Consider the following 21,664-nt stretch of genomic DNA (forward strand, 5'->3'; position numbering starts at 1 on the left):
GGATAACAACAATACTCTGGGTCCAACGAAAACATTTGGTTGTGAACAATATAGCCTACAAAAAAAAATTGTAAATCAAATATTCATAACATTTTCTTGAAGTACATCATGCTGCATAAGCATGGGGGATGGTAGGTGGAAAACTTTCAACTTTGGGAACAACCATTGGTTAGGTTATGTACACCAAAACTTTGTTACTATACAATTATCTGTTTCACTTTAATAGATTTTCATTATTGACATGTACATTTAATTAATACTTCTATGACATGAATATAAATCAATATACCTCTGAATATGACAAGTCTAATTCATCTAATAACATAATACCTTTACAATCACACCTATCATCCTCCTTGCACTCCCCCTCCAACAGCTAGTTTAAAAAGACCCCAACCTTACCACATAACACTGAAAATTTTAAGAATAGATGGCTCTACCGCAAACAATAATTTATTTATTCTTTCGCTCCCATTTTCTAAATGTTTGACATTATGGAAATTGTCGACAGATAGGTATCCAAGCCAAGTAAATTTTATTTGTTTCCATGGCGATTTTCCAGTGACCCGAAATTATGGAGAACGCGAAAAAACATTTAACTTCACAATTCGAGGACAAGGTAAACAATCTGCAAATTATCCCTCATAAATCAGGATCTCCCAGTTTTTACGAAAGTTTCTCAATTCATGGCTTCCAAATTCAGAAGCTCCTGCGGGGTCACGTCGTATGCACTTGGACGGTACCTGCCCGATTGACTGTAAGTCATGTTCTTGAATTTTTTGTTGAACTCACACTTTCTGCGAAAATTTGTGGAAGTATGGGATAATATAACTCTGGGAAATCATTCGAACTCCTACAAGTCCTGTAAAACCCTTGACACCATTACGAATAAAGCTGATTAAAATTTAATAATAGTAAGCATCCAGGAAACTCTATAAATGCTTAGATTTACCAAAAATCTTATGGATTTGGTCTGAAAGCACTGCATTTTTATATGATACCATCATTGGGATTCAACTGTAGTCTTTACCATGATAAATTTAGAAACACCATGATAAGTTTACAGCACCGACAACCATAGCCGAAGCAATACACTTGATGACCAATAGCTACAATTACTTAATAAAGAGGAATAAACGTTCCTCCAGCAGACTTTTGTACAGCAACTTTCGCTCCTAGAGTTGAAAAGGTCACCATCTGATTGGACTTACAGTATGACAGGATGCGAGTTTCCCTACAGATCAATGCACTGCAGAACTGCAGAGGGCTTCGTTGGTGTTTTACTGGATATCTTTGATGAGAGGGGGATAAAACCTGGGTTAGGCATAAGTTTTATTAGCTGTTTAGGCATAAATTTTATTTGCTGGTTTGAAAGCATAGAATCAAGCACAGGGTGAAGGAGCCTGGACAAAGATTACTGATGTATGCATAGGGGCTTGTCTAGGAGCTTATCTCTCATAAGGAGATAATGATTCACGTGATTCCACAGTTGCCTATAATGTGTTTGCTTAATTGTTTAAGTGTATATTGAGTAGTTCAATGAGGACATTCTACTTGACATTTTATTATGTTATCTTTTTCAGCAAACCAATCCTTTGCCCTGCTGCTAACAACTCTGTTCCATTTGTTCCTTAACCCATTTTCTGAAATTTGATGCTAATTTCCAGCTATCCACAGAGTTCATTACTTTTTCTTTAACAATGGTGTCTTTTAAATAATACAATTTAACTCATTGAAAGGAAACATGCATTTTTTGCAGGATGCATCTGGAGCACTGTACGCTGGGGTCATTGCGACTATTGTTGATGATATAGGATGTGTTGCTTCTCTATCTGATAGTCAGCCTCAAAAAGTTTCTGTTGATATGAATATTTCTTACATCTCTACTGCGAAGGTTAACGTAAGATGAATCCCTTTCCACATTCCATTAAAGGTGAATATAAATATGAGGTCGTAATTGTATAATCTACTTGGTACTTACATGGATACGAATATTTCGTAGATTTCTGCTGCAAAAGATCCTTTTGTTGGAAAATCTTTTGCAGAGTACTGCTGCAAATGATTCCTTTTTTTGGAAAATATTTTGTTAATTTCTACCAAAAAGCTAATAGCAGGATGCCTGATCCCGAACTATAAGAATGAGATAGCTTGAGGCCATTCAAGAAGCCTGTCATTTCTTAATTAATTTTATCAGTTTGCAGCTATACAATTACTTTCCTTGAACAGATAAATACTTAAATGGTCTTTGTAAACATATAAACTTTAAATCATAGAGGAAACCAATGACAATCTTTAAGTTTTACAACCATAACTGTATGACTCGTGGACACAAACAAAAGGAACATAACACAGCCACATGCTGTAATATCCCCTCTTCGAACCTAAACCCTGTCTACACAGGATATATACCAGGTTGCTAATTATAACAGCAACATCTATGGCTCGCATGGATACTAAGTTCAGACATTAATTTATGCGACATTGGATCTGTTTGGACATCACATGTGCAGCCAAGGATAATAGTGTTGATTGTAAGACTTCGAGAGAGTACACCCAACACATTGGAGAAGATGATTTAAAGTAACTGTTATCACAAAAGCTTGCACCCTTGCTAAGCTATCAACTCAGCAACCTTGTGAAACATGGAAACAACCTCGAAGTGTGGGACCTTGCGCAAGGGGGTTGAATCTCCGGAGAAGGCCGACTTCCTTCTCAATCCAGGTGCAGGTGTTGAACCAACTCAACACTTCAAAACTTACTACTAAACCTATCCTAACAACTTGCAGAGGAAAGGAAAGAGAGAATTGCTTAAAATGAAAGGAGGTGATGCACCAAGAAGAGATAGTTCCTCTTCCTACCGAAATGACACAAGTAATTAACTGAAACACCTTGAAGATGCACAACTTTCAGTTGTATGAGTAACCCCAATGCATAGATGAAGGTTAGAATCCACTGAATGCCAAGAGGGGAGAAGAATTCCCACAAGTCACACTCAAAAAACCAATTAACACAGCATATATGAAGAGAAAGAGCCACAACATACACCTATGATGAAGGTGAGAAAGCATACACAACATATATAGGTTGAAAGAAGGCAAGAATAGTGTTCTTCAATTAATCATAAGGCCAAATGCCAATCTTACAGTTGCAGAAATGCAAATATTACAAGTTTTCAAGAGAAGAGGAGAGCATAAGAAAACTCTAGGCAGCAGGGAGAGAACCTCTTACAATGAGGCTCAACAACCTTATATAGAAAAAATGGGTTACAATGGTGATCATGACCCCTGCATGTTAGTCTGGAGGTGCAGGGAAGTGCATGCACTTGACTTGTACATGCAAGCAACCTAGCCATACCCACAAGGGCAATCCTGAGAAGGTGGATTGACTAACCTTCCAAAGTCAGGCATGACATAGGTCACCAAGCATGGGCCCGTACCTCCCTTGATGGAAATCTTGCCAAAAACATTAAATGCACCCCCTGTGACTCCACAAAAAAAGTGCATAAGTCACCAAAGTTGTCGGAGGATTTAAAGCTTTGAGTGTCAATCACGCCATTCGGAAGTGTTGCAAGTCGGAAGTAGTTTGGAAAACTTCGGAGACCGGGGTCACCGTAGTTGGGGAACTTCGGGGACCGAGTCTCCGTAGTTGGACAAGGAACTTCGGAACCTGGGGGTTCCGGAGTTCCGGGGTTGAAGACTTAGGAACTTGGGGAACTTCGGAGACCGGGGTCACCGTAGTTGGGGAGCTTCGGAGACCGAGGTCTCCGAAGTTGGGGAAGGAACTTCGGAACCTGGGGGTTCCGGAGTTTCGAGCTAGGAGACTTAGGAACTTGGAGAACTTCGGGGATCGGGGTCTCCGTAGTTGGGGAAACTTCGAGGACCGGGGTCACCGTAGTTGGGGAACTTCGGGGACCGGGGTCACCGTAGTTGGGGAACTTCGAAGACCGGGGTCACCGTAATTGGGGAACTTCGGGGACCGAGGTCTCCGTAGTCGGATAAGAAACTTCGGAACCTGGGGGTTTCGGAGTTCCGAGGTAGAAGACTTAGGAACTTGGGGAACTTCGGGGATTGGGGTCTCTGTAGTAGGGGGACCGGGGTCTCTGTAGTAGGGGGACCGGGGTCTCCATAGTTGGGGAACTTCGGAGACCGGAGTCATCGTAGTTGGGGAACTTCGAGGACTGGGGTCTTCGTAGTTGGGGAACTTCGGGGACCGGGGTCTCCGTAGTTGGGGAAGGAACTTCAAAACCTGGGGGTTCCGGAGTTCCGGGGTAGAAGAACTAAGAACTTCGGAATCTGGGGGTTCCGGAGTTCCGGGGTTGAAGGACAAGGAACTTCGGAAACTTGGAGTTCCGGAGCAGGACAGAAAGAAGCTAAGGCAAAGAAACTCGGAACCTCGAGGTTTCGAAGTTCCGGGCTAGAGAAAGAGAGGGCCAAGGAACTTTTGACAATACAACACTTCAAACCATGATTTCATTGCTTTTCTCCTTGATCAACTGGGCAGCGTTGGTCCATGGAACATATCTCTGATCGGTTCTCACTGATGGACCGAGGGTGTCATAAAATGACAACATTTTTGGCGATTTCTACGGGATGCTTGCTTGCTAAGCATGGAGTCCAGAAGCCTTAAGCATCCATTGGGCACTGAGTCATGGAAGACCCAAACATGTGTGCCATCACTTGGAGGAAAACTGAAAACTAGAGCATACACCCTCTTAAGAAGAATGCGGCATGTGCATAAGCACTTATGAAAGCAAAACAACCTCTAGTCTAATATTTACATAGTCATCAACACCCTCTTTAGAAGCAAGGCTTGAGATGAATCCCATTCACTGGGATTGGAAGAACTTCGCCATCAAGCTTGGAGAGATGAAATGCTTTGGCCTCCTTGCAACTAGTGATGACATATGGACCACTCTAGATAGCATCAAATTTGGAGTGTCGCCCGACTTTGGCTCTGTCTGCTTCCCACTTGAGAACTAGGTCTCCCTCTTTGAAGACCCTATTAGTAGCCTTTTTGTCAAAAACCTTCTTAACCTGCTCTTGATGAGTCTTAAGTGTATGCATAGCCTGACTTCTAACCTCCTCCAGCTCCATCAGCTCAGCTAGTCTTACTGTCATGGCATCATTCTCTATTAATTCCAGCTGATGTGCTAGTTCAAGAGAGGGTAACTCTAGGGAATTTGGGGGTCTTGCTTCCTTCCCATATACTAGCATGAAAGAGGAGTTACCAATCGCCCCCTTGGGTGTGATCCTGTCAGCCCATAAGGCTGTCCTCAACTTAGTGTGCCATGTCCTCTGATTGTCTTCAATTGTCCTTTTAATTATCTTGATGAGGTTCTTGTTGGAAGATTCAGCTAAGCCGTTACCTTGAGGGTAATAGTTGGATGATGTCTTCAAGTATACACCATGCTTGACTGCCCAAGAATTGATTTGGGTTCCAACAAATGCCCTGGCATTGTCCGATATGATGGTGGAGGGGATACCGAATCTTGTCACAATTCCCTCAAGGAATTCTAATACTGAGGCCTCAGTAGCATCCCTTAATGCAACTGCCTCTGTCCACCTAGTGAAGTAATCTGTTGCGGCCAAGATCCACTTATGGCCAACACTAGAAGGTGGGTTTATCATGCCAATGAAGTCTAAACCCCATTGGGCGAACAATTGATCTGCTTGGATGGGATGAAGAGGTAGGGCAGCTAGTCTTTGCTTCCCAGAGAAGAGAGCACATTTCTTGCAATTCCTCACCCATCTATGTGAGTCACTGAATAAAGATGGCCAGTAATAACCAACCCTCATTATTTTGATAGCCGTAGTCTTTGTAGAGAAGTGGCCCCCCGAAGAGCCATCATGAAATTCCTCGAACAATCTAATGACTTGGTTTTGCTCGATGCATCTTAGTAAGACTCCATTGGAGTCTTTTCGAAAAAGAGTGCCATTCACTAAGACATAGGGAATGGATTGCAACCTGAAATGTCTTCTTTTGGTCTGGTCCAGACCTTGGGGGTATCTTCCTTCCATTAAGAAGGTAGTCATGTCACTTACCCAACTGAATTGAGTGTTGTTGTCAGTTGGTTGATCCTCTTGTAACACAAGGGCGACCTCTAAAGTAGTTTCAGAAGATGAGACAAGTTGTTCACATAGGCCCCTGCCTCTTACAAGCTTGGTGATCTTGATGTTGATGCCATACTCCATGACCTTGGTTATCCACCCAACCCTCTTCTCATTGATATCCTTGTTTAGAAGGAAATCCTTGACACTTGCATGCAGAACTAAGAGTTGGATCCTGTTGTTGGACAACATGTGCCTGAACATTTTTAATGCCCTTACAATAGTGAGGACTTGCTTCTCTACTTAGCTATATCTAAGTTCGTAGTCCTTTAGCCCCTCACTAAAGAAAGCAATAGGTTGCTCCAACTTGTCATCGTTTAGCTGTGTTAGGACAGTTGAAATGCTGGATTCTCCTCCAAAGGTATAGAAGATAAAATCCCTTTCATAATTAGGATTGACAAGGGTAGGGGCCCGAGCAATTGCTTGTTTGATCTCTTCGAAACCGGTCCTTCCTTCCTTGGTCCAACTGAAAACCAAGTTTTTCTTCAACATGGAAGTGAGGGGTTTTACCATGGTGGCAAGGTTGGGAATGAACCTCCTCACAAAGTTGATCCTACCAAGGAAACTTTACAATCCTTTCTTGTGACTATGGAGTGGAAGAGAAAGAATAGCCTCCACTCGCTTTGGATCAATGGTCAAACCCTCCTTGGATACGATGTGTCCTAACAATCTTCCTTGATCAGTAGCAAATACACACTTGCTAGGGTTCAAGGACACACCATACTCCCTGCATTTCATGAACACTTGCTCAAGATGACCAAGATGGTCAGCTGCATGCTTCGAATAAACAGTTATGTCATCAAGGTATACAAGCACAAACCTTGCTAATACACCCTTGAAGGCCATGTCCATTGCTCTTTGGAACGTGGCACCTGCATTGGTTAGCCCAAAGGGCATTTTACAATAAGCATAGGTGCCCCACTTAGTAGTAAATGCAGTTTTGTATTGGTCTGATTCTTGGACCAAGATCTGATTGTAGCCTGAATACCCATCCAAGAATGAAAATCTTTCTAAGCCAGTAACCTTTTGGAAAATCTGCTCCATAGAGGGAAGGAGATAATGATCTTTAAGGGAGGCTCTATTGAGATCCCTAAAGTCTACACATAGTCTGATCTCCCCATTCTTCTTCCTTACAGGGACAAGGTTGGCCACTCAGGAGGAGTGCTTGATAGGGAAGATGATATTGGCTTCTATTAGCTTGGTCAACTCCTTCCTCATTAGTGGCTCAATCTTGGGGTTTATTGGCCTTTGTTTCTGTCTTACTGGCTTTGCATCTGAGTTTAGCTCTATAGTATGTTGGGTTAGGCTAGGATCAAAAGCCTTCAAGTCTTCATAGGTCCAAGCAACTTTGTCATCATATTGTTGCAAAGCTCAACGAAGGCCTCTTGCTTGGTTGAGGAACACACCTTGCCCAAGTTCAAGGACCTACCCTCAACAACAATGACTGGCTTGTAATCACCCCTCTTTGCAGCCAGGTTCATCTTCTTTTTCAACTGATCATCCGAGTTGAAAATGCCCTCCAAGGTAACTAGACCTTTTGGCAACTTGTTAGAGTTGAGCTGCATGATTTGATCTCCATACTAGTCTTGCAGCCTATTGTGACGTTTTTCACACATCGCCCCATTTAAATGGGGACCCCCTCTTTTCGCTTTTGTTTTGCCTGTTCTTCTCTCTGTTTTTAGGTTTTTGAGTGAGTGAGTGGTCTGTCTGGGCTAAGGCTAAACCTTAGGGGTTTCTTTTGGATATTTTTCAAGCTGAGTCCAGTCAAATTTTGAAAGTTATTAAGCGTCCTTCTGAAGGTTGATTATTGAAGTAAGATAAGTCTGTCAGGAAGTCAGATATGTCTCAGGTTAGGTCTAGTTAGGGTTTTTTTTAGGGAAAAATCAAATTTTGTCTAAGTGTTAGTATTTTGATGATGAAATTGTATATTCTTGCCTAGGTAAATTTTGATCAATTTTCGGAGGCAAGATGATGCCTGAAATAGAGAAAGTGCTCCTATCTTTCACTAGAGGCCCAGGGCGAATTTCATTCTAAGTGCAATTTCTGATTTTGCGAGAGCTTGCTAACTGATTCCGGGCCTTGAAGATGACCTAACTCTACCTTGTGAAATGATTGGAGACCTAAATTTTGAATATTTTTAGCCAGAAAGGACAAAAGCGCTCCTGTCCCTCTCCAAGCGACCAGAGCACAAATGTTATTTTATGCATATTTGTCACTGACTTTTCTATTTTGTTTTGTGCAGGGTCTTCTGGAATAATAATTGGACATGACTTGATACTTTTGAAGATTTTGAAGGCACAAAAATGGTGAATTTTGAAGGTTGAAGGAAAAAGTGGTCCCGTCCCTCTCCAAGGGACCAAGGCAAAGTGCTCCCGTCCCTCACTGAAGGACAAGGGCGAAATAACTTATTCGAGTCATTCCTGGCCTTGTTTGGTCAAATTGAAACATCAAAGGCATAGTGAAGGACGAAACGAACATGATAAAGATCCAGACTTGATCAAAAACGATGAAATGATGAAGTTTTTGCCTAGAAGGTCAAAAGTGCTCCTGTCCCTCATTGAAGGACCAGAGCACTTTTCTTTATATGCACAATTTTAGACCTTTATTGGACATTAACTTCTATTCATAGCATGAAGTAAGATGAAATCTTCCCTAGCAAAGGAATTTCGAGGTGAAAAGTGAGACAATTTGGCTTAGAGGGCAAAAAGTGCTCCCGTCCCTCACTGAAGGACCGGAGTTTGAATTTCAAATTTGCACTGCCTTTGCAAGATTAAAGTGATTTTACGATTTGAAGAGGTCAAGGGAGGCATGTTTTGTCCATTGAATATAATTTAAGAGGTTCACAAAGGAGTAAATCAACCCAAATGACAAAAAGTGCTCCTGTCCCTCACTGAAGGACCATGCCACTTTTTCAAGTTTCTCTTCTTTGTTTGATATTTTATGGCAAAACTTGACTTGGATGGGAAGGACTAATGATGTTTTATGCCTTAGACGCAATTGAGAGGATTAAAGAAGAAAGAAGTATGCCAAGATGTAAAAAGTGCTCCCGTCCCTCTCCAAGGGACCAGAGCGATTTTCCCAAAAGTGCTCCCGTCCCTCTCCAAGGGACTAGAGCGATTTTCCAAAAAAGTGTAAATTTCCTGCAAGGCCAAGGCAAGTTTGTGATTGAAATGAATGGAAGAGGACATGATTAGCCCATTGAAGATAATTTGGAAAGCTAGCAAAGGATGGATAAGCTTGAAGTTGAAAAAGTGCTCCTGTCCCTCACTGAAGGACGACAGCACTTAACATGTTATCTAGCCTTTCTCGCCAATTTTGGACAAATTGAGGCCAAGGCGCAAGTTTGAAAAAGTGTTTAAAATGCCTTGAAGTGGAATTGAGATGCGAGAGTTGCAAATTTTGACGACAACTGGCAAAAGTGCTCCCGTCCCTCACCAAGGGACTAGGGCGCAATTTCCAAATATGACCATTTACCTTGCATTTTGAAAGGATATTTTTATTACCAAGGCTCAAGATGGAGTGAAAATGATGTTCTACGCCTTGAGGGTAATTTGAAGTTGATATGATCAAGAATTCATGCAATGGACTCAAAAGTGCTCCCGTCCCTCACTGAAGGACCAGAGTGCTTTTTATGAAACAACAAATTCCCTCCAAGATTATGCTAAGGCAAAGTTGTGTGAGATGGGAAAGATCTTCTAAAGCATGGTGAACAAAGGTTTGACTTCAAAAAATTGAGAATCCTAGCCTAAAAATGAAAAAGTGCTCCCGTCCCTCTCCAAGGGACCATAGCGAAGTTAATGGCATTCATTATTTTTTACCATATTTGGGCGTTAATATCCTTCAAATCGCATTAGATGCCAAATTGCCAACTTTGAAATATTTGAAAAAATTAATTAAATTGGCATTTAATAAATTAATTTTGGGCCTCAAAAAATTGAATTTCTATTATAAAGGCATTTAAAATTAATTTTTGTGAAATAAAAAATTAAAAGTTGAGCGCACAAGGCATTATTTTGTCTTTATTTATCAAGTCGGCCTTCTTCTTAGTGTTTTTTATATTTTATTTTAAGGCTTATTTGCTAGGTCGGCCTCTTGGAGGAAAGAAGGTGAGCGCTCTATATAATAGGGGGGGCATTGTTTCAAGTTCAAATCATTCATTCATCCCTTCTAAAGTGCGAAAGTGTGGAGACTAAGGAGGGCGAAATTCATCTTGAAAGCTATTGGAGAGGCGAATTTCTTGCTAGATTGGAGGATAAATTCCAGATGTTTTGAAGGTATTTGAAGGCGAATTTCCAGATTTTTGAAGAGGAAGGTGGAGTTCTTTTCCAAGCTAAAGGAGGTGCATTTTATCCAAGGGAGAGCTTTGATCTACACTTTGCCTAGCAAAATTCATCTATTTTTACATCATTTCTTAGAGTTAATTCTCAAGAGGAGGTATGGCAAAATCATCTTGACACCCTTATTCAAGGTTTGATTTTTTTAGACATTTTTTAGAAAAGTCTAAGTATTGCATGGTTAATTAGGAAATGATAACTCAAGATTTATCATGAAGTTTCCTAATTAAAATCTTGAATCTTCCGTTTAAAGTTTGATTTTTAGATTTCAAGATATATTACTAATTTTGAAATGTTGTGTAGGTATCAAGATGGCGACTCCAAAGCCCGGAGGATCTACAAGTCGGCAGGTTCTCATCAAGGACGATCAAGCAAGGACAAGGGCGACCTCCTTCAGTCTAGCATTGACAAGGACGGCCTTCTTCAGTCAAGCGTCATCAAGGGCGACTTTTCCAATCCAGCATTCCAAGGCGAGGTACATCAATCATCCTGCACATCAAGGACACAAGAAGTCAGAGCAAGGGTTTGTTGAAGAAGCAGATAGTTCCAGATGAATTAATTAAAGCTAGCTTCTCAACAACATCAAATTGAATATCTACCAAGATACAAGTGTCAGACGAGGTGGCATCCCAGTCATCACTCCTCCAGTCGGATTGATCCACCTCAGCATGTCCAGATTCAATGTACCTAACTCATGGAAGGTGGCACAAACTTCGATGTACCTACCTCGGCTATCCATTGGTCGAATTTTCCAGAGAGGACATGTGTCCAAGCAATACAATTATTTCATTGGTCAAGCATTAAATGTTATGTAATGGTTGTAACAAACCCTAATTAGGGTTTTCATTATTGAATCTTGGCCATTGATCTCAAATTGATCTTAGCCATCGAATTGTATTGTGGGCACTATATAAGCCCCGACTCTTCATTTTGTAAAAGGAATAGCTGGAAGCAGTTAGAAGACAGATAGAGAGTAGTTAGAAGGTGATTAGCTAGTTGATAGAATAGCAATTAGAGTAGAGTAGAGAAAGAAGGCAAAGATTGTTGCCAAGATGTTGTTGTAAAAGACTTGTAACTTCATTGAAGAAATGGTGAAATTTATGGGTCGATTCGACAATTTGCATGGTCTCTATACTTCTCGTATTTGATTTCATGTTATTAGATGAATGGAAGAAATGTGCTTGATTGATGGTGAAATTTGTGTATCCATACTACTAGTAGTTTGTTGATTGCAGACTTGCCTTGTGTAGTCAACTGGAATCATTCAGCTTAAGCTTAACTTCAATTATCGCTTCTTCATTGATATGCATCAACCTGATGGTGTCTATGCCTGCAGTGATGATTTGAACATCGTAAAGCTTTCCTTTGAAGATCGCACTAACCTTGTGGAGATGGTCCTGGGATGTCAAAACAAGACTTAGTTAGAATTTCATCAAAGATCATTCATTGCTCTTACATTCTTAGTGTTAGGATTAGATTCTTTCCTCGCCCTCATCTTTTTTCCTTGTTTTTTCAAATCTAAGGCAGTAAGATCCTGTGTTCTAGCAACATTCAAAGCAAATCAGAAGTTCAGTCATCAAGTGTAAGTCCCCTTGTGATTCCAGCAAATCACATCATACCACAGAGAGCTTATCCACACGTAGAGATCCTACATTGAAGAACCTTGAAGTAACCCTGATTGATCCTTTTCGCGATATCTTTAGCATTCAGAGACTTTACTCAAGAGAGGATAAGGTACCCTTAGGTATTTTATTCTGTGTTTGATAGTGTACAAAATACACGTCAACACAGCCTAGACTGATTTTTAGCAGAAAACTCTGCTTCATTTTGCAAGAAGTTGACGATCTGTCGATCTGTTGATCGCTTTCAAACACTTGCCAATTTTCTTGATTGTCTCAGACAGCAGGCCTCACAACAAGTCTGATGTGTTGCTCTTTCTCTCGTGCAACATGCGCTGGTATGTCAAACTGAGCACCAACCACTGCAAGCCTATCAACATGCTTGTTCTGACCCCTAGGAATGCTTTGGATATTGAAGGCCTCAAATCCCTCAATCAAATCCCAAACCCCATGTTTGTATGATTTGAGTAGGTTGTTTTTTGCTACACTTTGGGATCGGATGTGGTTAACAACCAACTCACTATCTCCAAATACTTGCAAAGATCTGATCTTTCTGCTTTGTGCAAGTTGGAGACCCTGGATCAAGGCTTCGTACCCAACGACATTGTTGGTGCAACCAAATTGAAGCCTAAAGGAGAAGAAATATTTCTCCTGCTCAGGAGAAACAAGCATTACCCCGGCGCTTGCACCATTCTTGTTTCTTGAACCATCAAAAAACATGCTCCATAACCCCTCTGAATCTCCTTGCGTCTTGATGAGGTTAGGGATAGGAGTATCCTCTTCATGGATACAATAGGTGCCAAGCCCAGTCTCTTCAGTCTCAGACTCTCAGCTAATGGATCAAACTGAAAAGCATTGGCCCATTCGTCCAGCAAGCAATCAGAAACCTCTTGCAAGAGAGTAGCAGGCTCACGAACAACGCACTCCTCCCCCTCTTCATGCAAAGTGCAATTCACGTTTATAGGGCTAGGGGTGTAGGGCTCAATGTGGTTTTGGGCAATGGGCTCTACCCTTATGGTGACCTTGGTACCATACTGTGTTCAAAATAGCATATGGGACCAGTCGGAAGATAGGTACCCACCTATCTTGGCTGTGAAGTCTCTAGACAGGCAGATGGTGAAGAAGGCAGGGAGGTCGATGATTGATATGTCTTGCAAGATGGTGCAACCAGGGCATGCATGCAAGGTTAACTTCAAACTTTTTACCACCCCTACTGTCTTAATAGAAGTGCCATCTAATTGGACCACCCCTTTGGTCACAGGTTCGTATTCTATGCCAAGAAGACCAGCTACCTTCTTAGGCATGACTGAGCTACTAGCTCCCGAATCTATCATGCAGTTGTGAACCAAGTTGTCTCCTATGATTAAGGAGAGATAGAAAGGTGGAGGCTTGCTGATCTTGCATGAATCTTCTTCCTCCTTGGGCTGCACCAAGCTGGTGGAGGCTGCCTTTTCGCTAACTGCTGCCTCACCACCTGACTGATTGACATCCTTTAATGCCTCTTTAAGCAAATCCCTTTGGGATGGGATTGAAAGGGCCTCCCACATAGTGACGTTGAGGTTGGCCTTCTTCATCTGATCAACTATGTTGAAAGGAACACCAACTGACTTTAGAGGCCCCTTTGAGGCTACAAGGTCTGCCTTTGCTCTTTGGACGACTTGGACCTCTTCCTGCCTCTTGTTCCCTTGCATGGTACTTTGGCTTGTATCATGGATGGCTACATTGGGTGTTGGAGCTTGGACTGATGTTGAAGATGAGGTAGCCTCCATGGCTCTCTTCTTTGACCTTGCATACTGCAGCATGGACTCACCATTTGTTTGGTTCAAACCACAAAATTTCGCCTCTTGCCAATTGACAAAGGTAGAATCCCCTTGTAAGTGAGCCTGGGGACCCACACTAGGCTGATTTGGGTCGGCTGATTTGGGTCATATTGCTGGCTAGAAGTGGTTGGCTCATCTTGCACTACTAAAGTTTGGACAAACCCTCCATTTTGGCATATACCTTGGTTGTGTGGCTGATTACGTGGTTGACACCAATCTTGCTCTTGGGCAAGGTTATTTTGCATTGGAACTATCACCTTTGAGTTGCTTGCGTTTGTGGGGTTCACACTATTCAAAGGCCTAGCATTGCTCCATTGGTTTTGCCCTTGAAAGGGTGGCTTGCTTTGTTGATAATTCTGACCTTGTGCTTGGTAAGGTCTGTTATACTGAGTTTGTTGCCTTTTTAGTGCCACCAGTTCATTGCCAAAGTTTTGTAATAGAGCCTTGACCTTGTGGAGCTCATTCGAGGATGTAGAGGGCGTATATGATTGTCCTGCGGTAGCCATGGGAATAGGAGCCAAGGTTGGTTGTTGAGTAGGAGCTTCTAGGAAGAGAGGCAATGGAGGCCTTGGAGCTATCTTCCTAACGTGGATCAAACAATTTTCTGCTCTTATGGCTATGTTGTACGCACCCGGTAGAGAGGCTCCACCCATTGATTGGATCATGCCAGCTATATCGCTGTTGAGAGCTCTAAGATAATACAAGAAGGCATGATTTGGGGGTGGCTTCACTAGAGCAGGAATCCTATTCCATGTCTTATGGAATCTGAAGTTGAAGTATGGAATCTGAAGTTGAAGTCTCCCATGAACTCGTGGGGTGCCCTCTTGATTGTAGTTAACTGCTCCACAAGTGATAGGTGATCACTTTTGTCTTCAAAATGTTTGCACAATTTCTCCCCCAATTCGTGCCAATTGTGGATGGAGCTAGACGACAATCCTCTATACCACTGCAAGGCTTTGCCTTTCAAGGATGAGGCCAAGAGTCTGACAGCAACATTGTCCTAAGTGATGTTATGGATGGAGCAGATGTTTGCAATGTCTTGAATGTGCTCAACGGGTGTAGTAGCTGTTTCACTAGTGAAGTATGGTATACTCTTCAACGCAGCCACTGGTATGTCATTCCATTGAGTCAAAACAAGGGGACTCCCCCCATTGAAGGTAACAAAGACTTGATTTCTTGCCATGTGAAACAATGGTCTATTGATATGAGTGGTGGGAGCCCTTTATAGCAATGGTCTTGTAAATGGAGGAGTAGAATGAGACCTGGGGGATGGAGTGTTTACAACCTTGACACCCCTGACTGGTGATAATGAAGATTTGCCTCTCCTCCTTCTAGAGCCTACAGATGGAAGCTCTATGAATTGGAAATTGCCCCCAAAAGATGCCCTTGTATGAATTTTGGGCATGAAATCTGCAACCGCCCTAGGGAGCTCGGAGGTCTGGAGTGTGACCACTTCGGCGCCTCGGGAGCTCGGATATCCGGGGTGAGGAAGTTCGGGAGTTCGGAACCTGGGGGTTCCGTGATTCCGGACCTAAGCACTTCGGAACTTGGGGGTTCCGGGGTTTTGGAGTAAGATGGCTTTACTGACTTCGGAACCTGGGGGTTCCGGGGTTTCGGAGTAAGATGGCTTTACCAACTTCAGAACCTGGGGGTTTCGGAGTAAGCAGAGTTACGATGACTTGGGAACCTAGGGGGTTCCGGGGTCCCAGAGTTATGAACTTTGTGTGAGCACGAACTGGTCCTTGAGCAAAGTCGCCAAGTACTTGAGAGATGACTGCCTCTAAAGGCCAAAACACTAAGAATAGCACTAAATCCTTAGCATGTGAATTGAATAAGTCCCATCAGGCGTGCCAAAAACCGTTATCACAAAAGCTTGCACCCTTGCTGAGCTATCAACTCAGCAACCTTGTGAAACATGGAAACAACCCCGAAGTGTGGGACCTTGCGCAAGGGGGTTGAATCTCCGGAGAAGGCCGACTTTCTTCTCAATCCAGGTGCAGGTGTTGAACCAACTCAACACTTCAAAACTTACTACGAAACCTATCCTAACAACTTGCAGAGGAAAGGGAAGAGAGAATTGCTTAAAATGAAAGGAGGTGATGCACCAAAAAGAGATAGTTCCTCTCCCTACCGAAATGACACAAGTAATTAACTGAAACACCTTGAAGATGCACAACTTTCAGTTGTATGAGTAACCCCAATGCATAGATGAAGGTTAGAATCCACTGAATGCCAAGAGGGGAGAAGAATTCCCACAAGTCACACCCAGAAAACCAGTTAACACAGCATATATGAAGAGAAAGAGCCACAACATACACCTATGATGAAGGTAAGAAAGCATACACAACATATATAGGTTGAAAGAAGGCAAGAATAGTGTTCTTCAATTAATCATAAGGCCAAACGCCAATCTTACAGTTGCAAAAATGCAAAGATTACAAGTCTTCAAGAGAAGAGGAGAGCATAAGAAAAATCCAGGCAGCAGGGAGAGAACCTCTTACAATGAGGTTCAACAGCCTTATATAGAAAAAATGGGTTACAATGGTGATCATGACCCCTGCATGTTAGTCTGGAGGCGTAGGGAAGTGCATGCACTTGACTTGTACATGCAAACAACCTAGCCATACCCACAAGGGCAATCTTGAGAAGGTGGATTGACTAACCTTCCAAAGTCAGGCATGACATGGGTCACCAAGCATGGGCCCGTACCTCCCTTTATGGAAATCTTGCCAAAAACATTAAATGCACCCCCTGTGGCTCCACAAAAAAAGTGCACAAGTCACCAAAGCTGTCGGAGCATTTAAAGCTTTGAGTGTCGATCACGCCATTCCGAAGTGTTGCAAGTCAAAAGTAGTTTGGAAAACTTCGGAGATCGGGGTCACCGTAGTTGGGGAACTTCAGGGACCGGGGTCTCCGTAGTTGGACAAGGAACTTCGGAACTTGGGGGTTCCGGAGTTCCGGGGTTGAAGACTTAGGAACTTGGGGAACTTTGGGGACTGGGGTCACCGTAGTTGGGGAACTTCGGAGACTGGGGTCTCCGTAGTTGGACAAGGAACTTCAGAACCTGGGGGTTCCGGAGTTCCGAGGTAGAAGACTTAGGAACTTGGGGAACTTCGGAGACTGGGGTCACCGTAGTTGGGGAACTTCGGGGACCGGAGTCTCCGTAGTTTGGGAACTTCGGAGACCGGAGTCACCGTAGTTGGGGAACTTCGGGGACCGGGGTCTCTGTAGTTGGGGAACTTCGGGGACCGGGATCTCCGTAGTTGGGGAACTTCGGAGACCGGAGTCACCATAGCTGGGGAACTTCGGAGACCGAGGTCACTGTAGTTGGGGAACTTCAGGGACCGCGGTCTCCGTAGTTGGACAAGGAACTTCGGAACTTGGGGGTTCTGGAGTTGAAGACTAAGGAACTTCAGAACCTAGGGGTTTCGGAGTTCCGGGGTAGAAGACTTAGGAACTTGAGGAACTTCGGGGACCGGGGTCTCCGTAGTTGGGGAACTTCGGAGACCGGAGTCACCGTAGTTGGGGAAGGAACTTTGGACCCTAGGGGTTCTGGAGTTCTGGGGTAGAAGAACTAAGAACTTCGGAACCTGGGGGTTCCGGAGTTCTGGGGTTGAAGGACAAGGAACTTCGGAAACTTGGAGTTCCGGAGTTCCGGAGCAGGAAAGAAAGAAGCCAAGGCAAATAAACTCGGAACCTCGGGGTTCCGAAGTTTCGGGCTAGAGAAAGAGAGGGCCAAGGGACTTCCGACAAGACAACACTTCAAACCATGATTTCACTGCTTTTCTCCTTAATCAACTAGGCAGCGCTGGTCCATGGAACATATCTCTGATCGGTTCTCACTGATGGACCGAGGGTGTCATAAAATGACAACAGTAACCCATTACGTGAAGCACTTGGCAATATACCTAGCAGGATCTCTATACAAGGAGAGAATGCAATTTCCAGCCAAAAAAGGATTAATTAATATTATAAAATAAAAATTATAATTAATAATTGTTTTAATAATATCAAGGGTTAAACGGAAAAGGTATTTAAGAGAGACCAAGCAAGGAGAAGAATTATCATTGACAAAATATTTTGTTATTTGATTTGTATGCTGTGTGCATGGAACTATATAGTGCAATTAACCCAAGGATGAAATTCCTCTAGGTCTGAAATTGGAGGACAAAAACCCCTTGATTTCCATCACCAAACTAGAGGACAAAAAGCCTTGATTCAAACTCGGGGCAACCTCATCCAAAGATTGTAGATGAACTTCAAAGTGATAGGCAAATTGGAATGACAATGAAATCTCGTTGACTATATATTGAAGGTTGTTTTGGATTCCCATTCATTGCTGGTCAGGGTTTGGTGAATTTTTGTGAAATAAGAATTTTTCTTAAAGGGGATATTATACACGCATAATAAAATACTTCAGAATCTTGCTGCATTGCATATTACTTTTTTACAGTCACTCCAATCACTTCCACATATGCTGTCTCCTCCAACCTATTTGGTTTCATTTTATCTCATTTGTGACTTTGTTTGAGTTGCAGTGCACTGGCCATACTTCATACCATCTTTCACCATCAACTTGAGGACAACTCTTAGAGGCTAGAACAAGGGAGTAAATTCTGATGTTCTAGTGCCTTCCTGTTTATGTTACACAGCTCTGACTGTGCCGGCCATGTTCTGCACAAGCTACAGCTATTCTGTAGTGTTTCCAGAAAACAACGAAATAGTGAAAACGAATAGACTGAAACAAATGGGTCTGTATCTTATAACTGACAAGATATTTTCTGTCTTCCACACTTGCATGTTAATGTGCTATGACTATTCTGCAGAAGTTGATAAAAAATAGATGGAAGTAGATGATAGGTATACATCTTGTAACACCTGACCTCTTGAATCTTGTATAAAACTTTTGCAAGATGCAGTTTTTCAATTTACAGTTGTAACATGGTCTCTTTTCTCTTGTGCCTCTCGTCATTTGAGCGCTCTGAATAATATTTGAACTCTATCGTTCCCATAATTTCCCTCTATACATAACTCATAATCTTGTAAACTAGTTTTGAGTCTCTTAATACCGTGGGCATCCCTGGGCCCTGGATCATAAGCCTGGGTAGAGTGTTCGTCTTTCCTCCCAATTCCTTTGCCCATCGTCTCTTGAAGCACTTTCCAATTTCTTGCTAAAAACCATTAACTCTTACCCAATTGCAGACCAAATCCACTACTGTGGCATATGTGTTGGGGAAATGCTCATCCATGTTGTGTAGAATTCTCTCACCTCTTCTCTCCCATCTCTTGCCATTTTGGATTTTTCTTTTTTAACTTGTAGATATGGGGTATTCCATTTCTGTTTTAATGTTGCATGCAAGATTTTTTTCAGAGATTGATTGTTAATCTCTGTCTCCTTTACCTTATTCCCCTACTGCTGTTCCTTTATATTATTTTTTATGCAAGCTGGATGATATATTATCCTTGCAAAATTTTCCTGTTCTTCCTACTTTGTAGCCTCACTTGTCTCACTCCACATTGACAAACAGAAAGGATGGATATTGATATGGTCAGACCCCCATCATCTTCAATCTTTCAGTTATTCTATCTTTGACACAATCTCCCGTGATTCAATACATCTTTGAAAGGTGTATATTGAGTTTAAACTTTGATACTTTGTCAATAAATCTATTGACTTATTATCTCTCTCTTGATCGATGATGTTCTATTCATATGAGGTTGAGACAAATTCCAGTAAAAGGTATGTGCTTCTTGTTATGCCTTCATACACACCAAGTCGTGTAGTTTGACACTAATGATAATAATTTAGTTGCATGTCTGCAAATAATTTCCAATTAGTCTTTTCCCATGTTTTTGAAATCAGATTTATACAGATCACATAAGTAAAGCAAGGGTTAGGTTTTCCCTATCGAATTGTCTATCTTGCATCTATACAGCCCAGATCACCCTTATCATGCCACTCAAAAACTATTCAGGTCTTATCATCGTCTCCACTATTTTCTTGAATATGCTGGTGTAGTGTTTGCCCTTACCTCTTTCCCTCTCCTGGATTGGATTTATGCAGCAATAAAGTTAACAAAGTCAATTTTTTCTCTCCTCTATATCTCTCTTTCTTGTCACACTACAACTCACAGTAATTTTTATGTTCTCATTTTGGTTTCAAAAGCTAAACTTTGTCTCTGAGTTAAAGAAAGTTTCAATATTTGACTCTTATAATCACACCTTTTGTTTCCTCTTATAATGAATCCCTGTAATAATTATTGTCCAGAGTTTTAGGAAGATCAAACCCTAAGACCCTATTATAGGCCAAAGAATTCATCTTCTTGATTGGCAACCTTAACTCCCTTCAAATGTAAGGACAGATTAGCTTCTTTGTATGGTCTCTCTTGCATCTAAACCACATAGATAAATTAGTAAATTACCCTTTTGTTCTATGCCAGATATTGAAATTTTTGTCTACCTTTCGACAGCATTTGCTGCACAAGTTAATGTACGATGAATTTACAATTGTTTTTTGTTTGTTTGTATTAGCTTGCATCACGAATTTTAAGAACTTGACATGCTGCCTGGTTTTCAGGATGAAATTGAGGTTGATGCAAGGGTATTGGGACACAAAGGAGGGTTTTCTATGACATATGTGAACTTAAAAAACAAAGCAACGGGTGAAACCATAGCTGAAGGTCGGCATTCATTGTATGGTCGTCAGACAAGCAAACTCTGATGTAAGCTTGTCGCAAATTTGTGACTTTCTTCTTGGCGAGTTCTTTGCTATCATTCAATTTGTAAATCTTTGTTTATTTTTTTATAGTTATTCCAAAGCACAAAGTAAAACAAATTTGTGACTTTCTTTTTGGCGAGTTATTTGGTATTCATTCAGTTTGTAAATCTATATGTATTCTTTTATAGTTATTCCAAAGCACAAAGTAAAATTAGATCCAATAAACTGCATCGCAAGGTATTTCTATGATTTTAATAGTATCATCTGTTGGAGTGCTTCATGGGTTGGTCAGGCGTTAGACATTATTCAGTTATGCATGTTCATAGAACTAGTCTATAAAATCTCAAGCGTATATTATTGCTCCCATTTCTTTTTTCTTTGTTTCAGATTTTCAATTAAAGGTAAATTCAAAATTCTTTTAAATCAAAAAAAGGAGAAGCCTATTGTTGCCAGGAGACAGACGGGTACTGGTAATACCATTTTCAAAAAGGTTGGAGATGGAAAAAATAAAAAAATATTAATATATATAATCTAAATTGAGAACAATAATCATGCAATGGATATACAATTTTATAGAATGTAAAGTACTAAATTGCTTGAAAATTAGAAAGAAAAGTTAACATTTTAAAGTATTGACATAGATATGAACAAAAGCAAAGATTAATTATACTGGTATTTATTTATAAAATTATAACCATTATGATATACAAAATTAAATTTTAAACCATAATCACCTAGAGATGGCAGACAAAAAAAGATTGGGTGGAAAATGCCATTATTTAAAAAACAGGGGATATAGTTTCATGGAGATGATAATACATTTAATCAATTGATAAATATTTTATTCATGTACACACTTCAAGTCTTATTATTGCCTCTCCTTGTACTATTACCTCTTTAGGATTTTATAAGAAAATTTTATGCTACGGAAAAACTTGCTATTTGTTATGCAAAAGATAAAGTATTAAAGTCTATTAGTGTAGTTCTATAGTTCTTTTAGTTTTTGTTAACAGTATATCAGCATTTTAGGAAAGCCCGATGTAATTAAAATTAAAATTATATATCT

At 41.3% G+C, this 21,664-nt stretch overlaps 1 protein-coding gene across 2 annotated transcripts; it reads left to right on the forward strand.

The window, feature by feature from the left end:
• The first annotated feature begins 415 nt into the window (after window positions 1–415).
• LOC131045172 (uncharacterized) lies at window positions 416–20,873 on the forward strand. Of its 2 annotated transcripts, XM_057978711.2 has the most exons (4): window positions 426–619; window positions 704–757; window positions 1,760–1,900; window positions 20,458–20,873. In XM_057978711.2, the coding sequence occupies exons 1-4, from the start codon at window positions 575–577 to the stop codon at window positions 20,599–20,601; spliced, it is 384 nt and encodes a 127-aa protein (XP_057834694.1). In that variant the 5' UTR covers window positions 426–574; the 3' UTR covers window positions 20,602–20,873. The 2 variants fall into 2 exon arrangements, with proteins under 2 accessions (XP_057834693.1, XP_057834694.1); XM_057978710.2 differs by having other exon boundaries at window positions 416–757.
• The last annotated feature ends 791 nt before the right edge of the window (window positions 20,874–21,664 follow it).

Source organism: Cryptomeria japonica, chromosome 8, assembly GCF_030272615.1.
Source record: "Cryptomeria japonica chromosome 8, Sugi_1.0, whole genome shotgun sequence".
In the NCBI taxonomy this organism is placed as follows: Eukaryota; Viridiplantae; Streptophyta; class Pinopsida; order Cupressales; family Cupressaceae; genus Cryptomeria; species Cryptomeria japonica.

What these genes read in the sequence shown, in the direction of transcription:
- LOC131045172 (XM_057978710.2), top strand. Translation starts at nt 575, where the DNA reads ATGGAGAACGCGAAAAAACATTTAACTTCACAATTCGAGGACAAGGTA. An exon ending in CGGTACCTGCCCGATTGACT is followed by an intron (nt 758 to 1,759) that starts GTAAGTCATGTT and finishes CATTTTTTGCAG; the next exon opens with GATGCATCTGGAGCACTGTA. An exon ending in TCTCTACTGCGAAGGTTAAC is followed by an intron (nt 1,901 to 20,457) that starts GTAAGATGAATC and finishes CCTGGTTTTCAG; the next exon opens with GATGAAATTGAGGTTGATGC.